At 36.0% G+C, this 12996-nt stretch overlaps 1 protein-coding gene across 4 annotated transcripts; it reads right to left on the bottom strand.

Annotated features, from left to right (window-relative positions):
• Positions 1-2005: 2005 nt before the first annotated feature.
• On the bottom strand, positions 2006-11813 carry LOC133697102 (E3 SUMO-protein ligase SIZ1-like). 4 transcript variants are annotated; one of them, XM_062119457.1, is made up of 21 exons: positions 11611-11810; positions 11482-11524; positions 11224-11304; positions 11016-11058; positions 10623-10701; positions 10218-10374; positions 9824-9954; positions 9118-9186; positions 8731-8818; positions 8534-8609; positions 7720-7793; positions 7438-7545; positions 6979-7134; positions 6454-6558; positions 6283-6363; positions 5006-6188; positions 3972-4324; positions 3308-3357; positions 2679-3045; positions 2166-2490; positions 2006-2054 (listed from the first exon to the last, which is right to left on the bottom strand). In XM_062119457.1, the coding sequence occupies exons 2-17, from the start codon at positions 11509-11511 to the stop codon at positions 4197-4199; spliced, it is 2589 nt and encodes an 862-aa protein (XP_061975441.1). In that variant the 5' UTR covers positions 11512-11524; positions 11611-11810; the 3' UTR covers positions 2006-2054; positions 2166-2490; positions 2679-3045; positions 3308-3357; positions 3972-4196. The 4 variants fall into 4 exon arrangements, with proteins under 4 accessions (XP_061975441.1, XP_061975443.1, XP_061975440.1 ...); XM_062119459.1 differs by having other exon boundaries at positions 2006-2490; positions 5525-6188; positions 11611-11813; XM_062119456.1 differs by having other exon boundaries at positions 2006-2490.
• Between the last annotated feature and the right edge of the window lie 1183 nt (positions 11814-12996).

Here is a 12996-nt window from a genome sequence, read left to right as displayed (position 1 = left end):
GCGTTGGAGACATGTCGCTCCGACAATAAAACTCTTAGTACTAAAAAAAAATCAACGAGATGAATTCATACACAAATTAAAAAATTAACTTCAAAGCTAGTGTTAAGATGTCAACAAATAAGCACGTTGTTGTTTTTAAATTATATGTGCATTTCATAAGTAATTTTGAATTTAGTTTTTCATGATGTTTACGAATTTTTTTTGTAAATATATTTTTCAAGTAGTGTTATGAGTTCTGATACTTCATCCTTTTTTTTATTTTTTTTCTTTTTTTTCATCATATTTTTTTAGCAATTATATCATTTTTGTTTCTTTCATGCAATTTGGAGCTTTATGAAAATGCATGTTGACTTTTGCACATGTGAATTATTTGAGAAACAAACAATGGAAATTTATTGGTTGTGCATGTGCTCAACACATATAACTGCGCATGTACTGTATGCATATATCAACTCTTGTGTTAACTTGGGAATTATTTTTCTAAATGTGCTAATTTGGAAAATATTTTTTTTTTCCTACCATGCTAGTTCAGGGGAAAAAAATCTATTTTTGGTTATTAGCACATTTTTTTTAAAACAAAATGTCGAAATAACATACGTAAAAAAAAATTGGCGAAACAACATAATTTATACATGTCACTATTAAGAAACATGATTTTTATAACTTGTTGCTATTCAAAACAACGACATCCAACAAAAAATTCTAAATGGACAAGAAAAATGAGGGGGGATGGAGAAAAAATAAAGAAAGAAAAAAATACCTTCATGACACATTGAAGCTCTGATTCTTACATCATTGGTACCATTAGAAAGATTTCGACAAGACAAATCCAACATTATCAAAAAAGATCATTAACGGCGACCCGAGTGGGTCACACTTGTAGCCAGGAACAAGTGAGCCACTTGTCGTCTTTGGGTGACATATGTGATCCACTCGGGTCACCATTGATAATCTTTTTTGATGTCATTAGATTTTCCTTTTTATTTTTATTTTTAGCGGCTCTCCCACATCTCTCGCCCATTAATAATTGAAATATAAAAAAAATAAAGTTTCATGAAATTTAGAAAGACACCCTTTAAGTGGCACAAATGAAAAAAAAGTACTTTTTTTTTTCTTTTATTCTTTTTAACTACAACCTATTATTTCATAACAATTATCTTTAACGTAATGTAATAATAATCTCTATTACAACATATATATGGGAGAGCATGTGCAACGAACCACATCTCAAAAGATAAAATAATAACAACATAGCTTAAATAAATAAATTATATAACCCGAGCAAAAAACTGGAGGGATCAAAACGAAAAGAAATAAATCCCAGTCTACTATAAGGGGATGAATAGTGCACAGACATTAAAATTCCGCCATGTTTCAGTTTTGTTTTCTAACTTCTATTCAAAGATTCTAATTCTTAGTTTTAATTTTTAATATTGTTAGCTGTTTTCTCTCCTTGATGTAGAATTTTCTTTCACATGGGTTAGACTAATTATAATTTGCTGAGGCGGGCTTTTGGGTCAAGAAAGCCATAAAAGCTTCATTCTATAGCCTCTCGTGCCTCAAATTTTTATTATTATTGACTGAGATAAACAAAGTTCTAAGAATGACTAATTTAGTCGAAGCAAGTTAAAAAGTCATGTGTCTGTGCAAGTTCGATTTATTATAGGAATTATTGATAGAAAAAATCGAGTTGTATATGCCAGTTACGAAGATGGAAGGTTACAGATATAATTTCAAAAGCTATATGTGGAGCGATAACTACTACCATTAGTGTGTAAATTTGGAGTTTTTGGAGATGTTTTGGGAAATTCAAGAAAAGTTTTCCAAGGGAACCCTAAGATCATCAAATCCCAGCCAAACAACATTTTTTGACAAGAAAAAAAATGAACCTTGACCTTGCAAACATGAAACCCATGACAAAAATAAATGAAGGCCGTAAAAAAAACACGATGAAGCAAGAGAACAAGAACATACTCTAAACAAATACAAATGAGTAGCATCCAGATGAAAAGGATTAAACTTGGCAAATCATATATACGGCGACAATATTTGTTCTGCACAAACATAGAAGTACCAACGCAACAAGAAAATTAGACGAGGCATAAAGAGCAAGGAAGACTTTGAAGAACCAAAGATCACAAAAGGAACATCCCAGAAAAACAAACCTAGACGTTTACTTGAGTAAAATTGGTGGCTTTGAGAAAATGTAATGCAGCTTTGCCTTGCCCAAGATTACACAACGAGCCTAATAATATTCAAGAGAAGGTTAAAAGGTGCTCATTGCTTTACATGTCATAGTTCTGCCTATAGGATCTTAGAATCTTCATCCGAGTCATTTCACAGGTACCGCGCGACGAAGAAAATTGCTGAATCATGCAAGTTGCAGGATTAACATCTTGAATCTACCTTCACACAGGCCAACATTTACCCCCCTTTGCAGTGTCTCTCCATGCTCAACCTCGGCCACCAGAGACTGAGCGCCCAACTTGTCTGCATTTATACAAACAAATAATTTAAATTTGATGGTCTGATAGAAATCCACAATGACGAAATTCACTAATCAAAGCAACCCCAAGGTAAGATGTTGGAACACAATTCCTACAAATCAAATTAAGGGCGACTGGCTCCATCCAATAAAACCATTCAAGCCTACAACCAATTTTTGTAAAACCACAAACCTGTAGGCAGTGCGATGAACCCCATCTACAGCCCCTCTTTCATAGTTGAATACAATCTGCCTTGCTTGCAGTTGGTTGCATCTATTTCAAAACCCGCTTCAGCAATAACCTGATATCATATCGCATGCCTTCCAATGTTGTAACATAGAAGTTCCCAAAGAGATGGAAATCAAATTTAACCACCTCTAGCAACTAAGGGAGAAACCTGCCCTGCTTCCTGTTGGTTGCTCATCTACTTCCACATCCACCTAGGGATTAATGTTCTATGTTGGACAACTCCAATTCCAATTTTCACCCTATTGACACGGTAATGCCACAAATGTTGCTTGTTTGGCAACTCACCATCCTGTCCCATCCCATGGCTCCACTGGCAGCCACAAACAAATGAGAAAATTTATTTTTTTACTTTTTTTTGTCAAAGAAAGACAAAATAAGCAGATTTCTCCAGCTGTCTATAATTCTCCGATAATTCAGTTCAATGAGAAAATTTATTTTTTTACTTTTCTTTTTCAAAGAAAGACCTATGATGTCTAAGACTAACCACCACCGAGAAAAATGCGATTTTCATTCCCTTGTTCAGACTGATATTAGCAGTTGTAAAACTCAAAAAGACAAGATAGTTGTCTGACCTGCCAAATCTTCAACACCAAGATCCAAAAATAGATAAATATAAGGGTACCTAAAAGAGAGCGAGCAAATAGCATTAGATAATCTGATTTGAATAATACTGTCAAAACTTGTTTGACACAACTATCAAAGATGGTCGGCTCATTTATAAGCATCCACTGATTCTGTTAACACTAGCAACAGATTCAATTGCATCATACATAGTTTCCTATTCAACACAATTTTACAACTATTGCTGGTTATGAAATGCATGATTCACGTTTCGGTCTTTATCTCAAAAAGTCAATAATTTCCTACCATATTTAGACAAGGTTATCATCAGAGCACTCACAGCTGAATGATAACATGAATATCCAGAAATTCTACTAAAAAAAATAACAACAAATAAATAGAAGCACACTCCATTTAGAAACTCCCTACAATTTTTCTTTGGCTGTATTAGTCATACCGATGTAAATCATTTGGCTAGCATTGCAGATGTTCAATTATAGTATCTACAAAGTATACTACTTTAACCCAATATTACATGTATAACACGATCGCAGTCACATGTTCACATATAAACATACGCAGAGAGGCACATGCGTGTTAAGTATAGATGCTAAAAGTCATGATATATCAGTCAACACTGAAATTTAAAATGACAAATGTACGATTAATGCTCACCATTAAATAAAGCAGACCCATTACTGCCGCAAAATCATGTAGCACATCAGCGTTGATCCCATAGGCAGCATGATCAATAGGCTTCACATGCACATGCTAGAAAGAAATTATTTGCTTCATTCACAAGAAAAAGACTAAACGACATGAACAGGGAGCATCATGCTGGTGGCTATTAGCCTTCCTGATGAATCAAACAATGTATATTCCCTTCTTGTCTTTCAGAATCTATTGAGAATAAACACGTTGTCTCACAGATCGTGGCTGGCGAGGAAATGAGAAAGGGCCATCTGAAAATTTCTTGTTACATTTCCTGTTAGACCTAGCTTCATCGTTTAGAGCTGCAACTGAAGTAGCTGCAAAGGCTCAAAGTTAACACCTTACCAAAAACCATAAACGATTAAAAATTTAACTCAACCCATACATTTACACAGATGAATGTGTGAGTGAACACAACCACAAACTGGAAGAATCGATATTATAGGTCACAAAATTATATTTCATCACGAAATTAACACGCAATTGCTTTCATATTCCTGATTTAGAAAAAAAGGCTTCTACCAGAAGGGATAAATGACCAAGTCTAAAGATTAGTAACCGGTTTTAAAAGCATAGTTAATGATCACCCACGAAACTTCAAGGAGTTTGATTGCATAAATGGCACCACATGAGAACCCATGACCTGATCTAAGTATCTAACTACATTAAAACATGCTAGCAATATCATTGGCCAAAAAAGTGGCAAGCATCACCGTGTTAACACTTTAGATCGTCAGTTGGTCACATTCAATTATGATTTAACAAATTGGCATAAATACCAATTCAGGACCCTAAAGGAATCAACATAAGATTTTCTTGATCCCAAAACAATTAAGCCCTCCATGATACATTTCGAAACAAATTTGTATTGGAGAATTATAGAAATTTTGAAATGTTGGAAATTTAACAGGGATTTAATCAGCTGGAATATAAAGCAACAACATTACCATCTAATCCAAAGTATTGCTTAAAACAATGTAAGAATATCAATCAGGCACCTTGATTTGATCCTAACTGGTTTCTCAAATCAACCCCAATTTTAGCAGCACCCTGATCATGATTCCTGGTGTGATTGCCAAAACTCTCACTGGTGCTGCTGAGGCTAAGGGGAAACCAATCCTCAGTAGTGGCACGATTTGATACAAGAGGCTGGTGCACCAAGTCAGGCTGCACAGGTTGAACCGGGAGAAATGTTTGTAATGAGGGGTCCTCAGCAACAAATCTCATAGGATTATCAACCAAGCCAACATCCATATCAACATTGGCGTCACAGGCTAAAGAATCTAGGACCTCACCACCAGAAGTTATAGCTGGCGTTGATGCCAGTGTACAACCATTCATTGGAACAGCACAACTAATGGAAGGATGATCCAGATCAATAAAAGCATCTGATACATCCGGGTCTGTATTAAATAATTGGAAATGGGGACCAGCTTGAGTACAAGAAGAGTATGACCAGTTAGACATCCCAACATCATTGACACCTGTATCAAAGAGACCAAAACAAGAATTTGCACCTGCATCAAGAGCTAGATCTTCTAAGTATGAGTCTGTTATTCCAGGATTGACAGCCAATGAAGAACCACTCCCATTTACTCTGTAAGTATCATAGACAGTTTCAGGAGGAACTAAATTGACATTCTCTTCATCGGAATCACTTAGAATAATGATGTCAGCATTCCCTGGTGGCACAGAACTACCATGGTTTATTGCAAGTGTTGGGTCAAAATAATGACAGATAGAGTTGATCTCATTGACACTACTGGGAGATATTTCAACATGCCCACTGTAATCTTGGTTTATACTTGGGTCCTCTTCATCCCCGCCACTTCCAGTGGTGCTACTACTCATTGTTATTGTCCTTTGGCCATGATTTACAAAACTTCCCTCAAGTTGATTCTTTAAGGAACAAAAAGCAAGCTGAGGGTTTCTTCCTTGCACAATTCCACTGAGATTATTCTTAATTCCGGTCTCAGGACTAAAATGTGCTTTCAAGCCATCTCCCTTCTCGATCTGCCTCGGGATTTTGTAACAGGAAGTAACTTCATCAGTAAGAGCACAAAGAGAACCATCAGGAAAATGCCATTGCCTGAGATCACCTATGTCAACTTTGGTCTTTACAGTCCAAGAACCATCAGGTTTCACCTCAATCTCAGTTATGTCTTCTTCACAATGACACATCTATACCAATAAGCATACATACATTTTCTCTTGTTAGACATTTGATGGGCATGCTAGTAAAAAAAAAGTTTCAGATATTAAGCATAGGAACTACCATAGTTGAAATGCGGTTGAAGTAAGGATCAATGACAATATCCTCCAAACAGTAATTCTTAAGACAAATAGGACACTGCCACTGCAACCACAGAACACCTCACTCAGATATATAAACTTGTGAATCAAATACAAAATGAGAATTGCAATACATGTATGTTAGATCACTTACCTTGCGGGAGCGTTGATTTAGTTTCACGAAAGTTTCAAGATCAAAACAGCCCATGTGAGCACAAGGTTTAAATCTGCCAGCAATCTTCATTCTAGAGCCACTCATCTACAGTATACACATGGTCAGTTAAAAACATTACTAATGGACCCCAACACACAAAAGAAAAGAAATGTAAATTGAAATGAATAATATTCTCAACCAACAATTTTAATAGAACTGGTCTTTCTCATTAAACCATTTTTGTGTGCCATAGATGCACATAATGACATATTAACAGTGGAATGGACAAGAAAAAAAAACACTAGGTTTTTTTTTATAAACAGTAGTTATCCTATCAAAATGCAAACATCATGATGCATAAAGATCATACTAGATACCCAAACTTGGGATTATGCTAGATCAAAAGAAAAATGAATCTTTTGCCAAGAATCATAGGACATTATCCATATCAAGGTCAGATGGAACTTCATGACATGTGCTTAATACATCGAGGTGCATGAATACGGAAAAGCCAGGCATACTCACAGGACAGCGGAGATTAACTGTAATCGCCTCTGCAATCACCTCCAAATCACTATCACTATCTTCGTTTGTAGTACTCATCCCACCACCAATGCAACGACAAACACGAGCAAGAGCATCTTCAAAAGACTCACCAACTTTGGGAATCAGGTTGAGAACCTTCGATAGTAAATTGGTCAGCAGAGGAAAAACATTTAGTGACATGGAACTCAAGGCACATTGTTTCTTTGGATCTAAGAGTGAGATGTAGCATAGATGAGCACAAACAAATATTTAAAACAAAATTAATAAACTTAGGAAGACATTTTTATTAAAATCAAGTTCGCTACATTTTTTTGCAGGCAAATAGAGGCGGCAGTAATGTAATGTTCCAAAAAATTGATTCTATGGACATAGTCTTCAAAGAGATGAGCCATCCATTTGTCCCAACAAGTAAATCATATGAATGAAGGGTGGGAACACCTGTTCAACAGTTCGTCGCTTTACGAGTCTGATGCCGAAGGAGAAAACACGAGAATCACATCCTGATAAAGAAATTCTATTTATTCCCTCTCGAATGCATAATTTGATCTGACATCAAGAGCACCGATGTTAATTTCAATAAAACATGTAATGAAAGAATGCTTGGCTTTAACTCGAAACAATATCCAATCAAATACAAAGTTGCACAAAAAAATGGACACAAACAATGCCAAGTAGGATATTAATCATCTCATAAGAAAGGAGAATGGGGAATGGACTCACTTGTGCACCATCATCACGGCCATTAGCACCAAGAGACTGTGATCCCGGTCTATTTAGCGTTCTCACGGGCATATCTGCATTTAAAGAATGAAGAACTGTCAACTGGGCTTTTGCATAGCATTCAGGAAAAAAAAACAAGACTTCTGAAATACCAGCTCCACCGGCTTGTCAGTCAACAAATTAAAACAAAATGAACCAACTCCAAGCAACTTGTTTGGAGGGTCTGAGCAATGAGCATACTAGGCAAACATTCCTAAATCACCTATTTTGCCTCTTTTGCATAAAGAGCATCAGGCCTTTCGGGGAGGGGGGGTACTTATGTGGCAAGCTTAGCAGACCAAGTCGTAGATAAAAGGTGTCATATCTTCTCTAAGTTAAATAAATGCATATCGACCAATAGCACCTTGAAACCTTAACCCACTAAAATAAATTGTTTTAGCCAAGGTGTTGCACCTGAAACCCTATCATGATCAAAAGATCCTTGTGTAATGCATCAGATGCATAACAATTATTGTTCACCATACAACACTATTGTTAATCCAAGAGAAAAGCCTAATGGATTGCAACAACACGATACAATCCATCCATTTCATGGCCAAGGAAAGTCTAGTCATTACTGAATTATGAAACATTTCTACACCTGCCCTAAGGACAGCACCAATGCTTAACCAAAGTTACACCCAGATTTAAAAAAAAAAAGGGTAACAGAAGAGACTGTTCAGCTCATATTAATAATTCTATTACATCTGAGAAAGGTAGTAAAGCTGCTGGTGTACCCATTAATGCATAATGGAAGAAGATCACATTTGCATACCATTAACCTGTAAATTTGCATGAAGTGGCCACTGCATCCTAAACAAAACATTATCATTGAGAAGCATGCACCAGGCCTACACGAAAACAACTTGAGCATGTAAATTTATCTGTACATGACAAAACTATGGAGGCATGACACTCTTTTTTTATTAATCGTGAACATTCTGCAATCAACGCACCATTCAGGAAACCAACCTGAACATCATATTCACAATTCTGTAGTAGGTGTTGATCTGATCTTGTCAGTTGAAAAGTTGTTTCCACATTCTGCAATGTGATATTACTGGAGAACATTGAGAAAAAAAATTAGAATATAATGGATTACAAAAACACATGAGCCAAAAAATTGAGAAAATAAGAGCTAGAATGGCATATGAAAAATAAAAAAAGCCTTAACCCAAAAAAAGGAATTGCAAAATTATAGATCCAAAAAGCTATAGCAACAGTGATAATGCTAACAAAATCAATTTCATGGCTCATTAATTCTTGTCGTGTGATAGGCTTAAGTGGATTCCTTGATTGGATACCCTCCATAGTTGTAGTAGCACTTAATTCTAAGGTTGGGAGAGAGAGAGAGCTCACCCATCCATTGAAATATTTGAACTCGTTAACTTCACAGGCAATGATAGATGCGCCACAGTAACCCAAAAACTGTCCACAAGAAGCATGTTAATATAGTAGAACCCTTCGTTTGCGAATCTAATCTAAAGAAAACAAAAGTAAAAAGATTGAAACAAACATAAATCGCCAATAGGAGTCCATTGCGCTTATGGGTGATGGTCAAGCATCAATTCTATTAAGGGAATCAATATGTTGATCCACGTGTAATTTCTCATGGAAAATCATCATATCACGTGTGAAAACAAGTCATGCAACACATGCTAAAGGATGTCCCAAATAATATTTTGACATGCCTTTTTGGTATGATTATACCATTTTGTTCTATGCAAATGGAGATCCTCTTTGCTAGGTGAAAATAGAGAGTTTATCCACTTCACATTCTACCTCAGAACTACTTTTTTGTTTCGACAAGTAGCAAGCAACAATTAAATAGAGCAAGTTCAAAGTCACATCCATACAGAACAATTATGAGCTTACAATACCTTCATATAGAGAAGAAATTCCATTGTGGACACAAAATCATTTTCAAGTTCGGACACCATTAGAAGACAATAATTATGCACCAGGAAAAGAAAAATAGTGATGGCCATAACTGGACTAATTAGACATGATTCACTTGGGAATATACATACATGACCAAACAAAAAGATAACTATAAAATACATACGGATCTGCTCGGTCAATACGGCATGTTTCACAGTAAAATACAGGTGGAATTGGATGGTCACTCTCCACAGGGTTCTCCAGAAAAATGACGCAACTAATATGTTGTTGCACTTGACATTTTGAATCTATACACTGCATATAGAAAAGCCCCAGTAAGAATTTGAAACAACACTCTACATTTTACAAGGGAAGCAAAAATCAAATAATCAGGCAATGTAAGTGCTCTGAATCCTAAGGTGCTGTGTAACGCATTCAACTTCATAGCTAGCTATCTCTTCCTGCTAAAACTCTAAGATTAAAACAAAGAACTAGATATCCGATTAAGCTGTGACTGCAGAGTTCTTCCACGTTTAATTCAAACCCGAAAAGAAAATTACCACTATGTTTGACCTTACCTGTATCATGAACTCAGTAGGCAGTGAACTTCCACAAGGACAACGAATCCTCTTCTCTGGACTAATGAAATCTTCAACTTCTTCTTTAACACTCATAGTATGTAAGCCACTTGGAGCCCCCGCTGCTAAATCTGATGCATCTGTTATCTGCATTTTTCTGGGCAAAATAATTGGTTTAACACACAGCATTTGAGCAAGAAACAAGGGGAAATAACACTTTATTTTCCAATAAATAGATGGGCAAAATATAGGTTTAGAAGAAACTAGAAGTATTTTGATTAGAAAACCAAACCATTTGTACAAAACAAGTCAGGAAATAACAGGCAGACACCCACACAGAAACACTACAGAGCAGCCATCAGGATTTCACGCACAGGACATGAAAATAGGAAGGAAAAAAAATACCTGTAAGCATCATCAATTATTTTCACTACAGCTTCCTTTCCAATCTGCTGTTTCCTTACAAAGCTGCGAGCGGAGCAAACTGCAAAAAGTTTTCACACATGTTAATCACATTTATCAAGAGTTGAATTAAACTGCGCTGAGGCAAGTAAATAAAGAGTTGTGATTCTAAACAAGAGAAACCAAATTCATGACAACAGAAGGGATGATTAGATTTCCGAGAAACATTGGCACGAAAGACACATCTGAAATAAAAATAAAATAAAAGAAAAGAACAAAAAAAAAAAAAACCTACAGGCTGATTCCCCTAGTGATTCACACCAGCCCTGACTAACACTACCAAGGGCAAATAATAAATAACATTCTATCGATGACAAAAATTGCAATGAAACTCACTTTCATCATCTGAGAGCAAACCCAAAACTCTGTCCATTAAATCCTGCACAAAAAGAAAAATATCAGATAAAACAATCATGATTTAAATGCAGGAAAAAGGACCCTGAATAATTATTGAGCCAACAAACAAGTTAAAAATGAGTAAAACCTGCAAATCTTTGCACAAACAATTGCAAAAAAAAAAAGACAGAAAAAGGAGGACAGAGACCTGCTTCTTCCCTTGCTTTGAAAGACCCAACAGGGATAAAATATCCTTGAGCTCTTTAATTCTAAAATATGCCAACTTTCCCTTCAAGTTAAGCATATAAACATTATTAGCACAGATACATACATGCACGCCTACATACATGCATGCATAAAATAACAAAATAAAATTCTTCTTTGCCACAAAAACGTGAATCAACATCCAAATAAACCACACTTTGATCAACACCACCACTGATAAGTATACTAAATTACTGATTACCTTGCAACTAGCCACTAAATTCATCTCCATCAGCACAAAAACCCTAAAAAATGAATAACAAAACCACAGAATTCAGCCCAAAACCATAAAATCACCCAAACAATAGATGGTTAAAACAAACAGGCCTACCTTTGACTTGAAATTGAAAGGAAGAGAAAAGGAGAAGGAACACAGCAGTGATTATACTGAGCTAGGGTTTTTAGTGATCAGTAAAGTTCATGACTTTACAAACTTTGGAGAGGGAAAAGGGGGAAGGAAGATGGGTCTTAAACTTGCAGCGATGAATGGTTCAGGTGGTTGTTACATACGAGAACAACGGATTCGAAACGGTTATATAAATTTCATGTTATGGAGTTTGTGTACAAGTCCGGGTCTGAGTTCGGTGCATGCAGAAGTAGGGAGTTTGGGGAAACGTGGAGGAACGCTATTGGCTGTCAAATCTTTGAGCAAATGAGTGTGCGACGGTTCGGGGGGTCTTGGAGTTGGTGAGTGAGTACGAGAAACATTAAAAGAACATTATCGTGGATTCTGCTGACGTAGGCAGTGTCTTTTCGGCGTGGCTGCCCAAGTCCGTTAGTATTGACTCACGGTTCAACTGGCGTTAGCAAAAAATAATATTAGGTGAGGTGCCCTCTTCTTCATCTCTCTCAAGTCTCCCCACAAAACTCTCCTCCTGCCTTCCCTTTGTAAATATATTTATTTTCCAAGCGTTTTGTTCTTACATGTTCATTTAATGAAAACGTAAGATCATGAGAAACCTCATGGCTTTGAGATTCCGGTTTTCAATTCCTAGATTTTTAATACTTTATGTATGCAGAAAAATTGTTTGTGTCGCATGAAAAAAAAACGAAAACATGTTTGATTAATTATAAATTTCTCAGTCTTTTCAAACAAAAGATTCGCGTGCTGTCTTCTTTTTTTATCCCAAAAAATGTGTGGATTACGACTAGGATGTTATTAGTATACAGTGGAAAAAAGAAGGGGATAAGCATGGAGTTTTGTGAGATTGCCAAATCTGTGGTGTGAATTGATTGTGTGCTGGTTTGTTCGAAGATTCTAAATTGTTTTGTGGGATTCACCAATTTTGTGAGTGTGAATTAATTATGTGTTGGAAGTGTTCAATAATCTCCTTTTTAGTGTGTGAGAAGGTAAGTTTCCATTTACAAAAATTAATTGAATTTAGTCAAATTGGAGAGATGAATTTAGTTCAAATAACCACAGTTGAAATTTCCATGTATGGTACATTTTAGATTATGATCTTGGTATAAAAATTTACAAATACTACAATCGCAGTTGGATATGTGCTGTACACCAAGAACACTACAAGGAAAAAATATGTGATCGACAATTACCTCTGCAGGACATGTTGAATATTGGTTTGAAAAGGAAAAAGAAGAAGAAATACGACCAGGTTTTTTTCTTCTTTTTACAAATACGTGTCAACAATTCTCGAACACCGACAATTCCTCACCTTCAAACAATTCAAATGGAAAATGGTTGGAAGTAACCTGAGAG

This window comes from Populus nigra, chromosome 6 (genome assembly GCF_951802175.1).
Source record: "Populus nigra chromosome 6, ddPopNigr1.1, whole genome shotgun sequence".
Lineage (NCBI taxonomy): Eukaryota > Viridiplantae > Streptophyta > Magnoliopsida > Malpighiales > Salicaceae > Populus > Populus nigra.
Note: the sequence above shows the minus strand (reverse complement) of the source record. Positions and strands in the feature narration are given on the sequence as shown.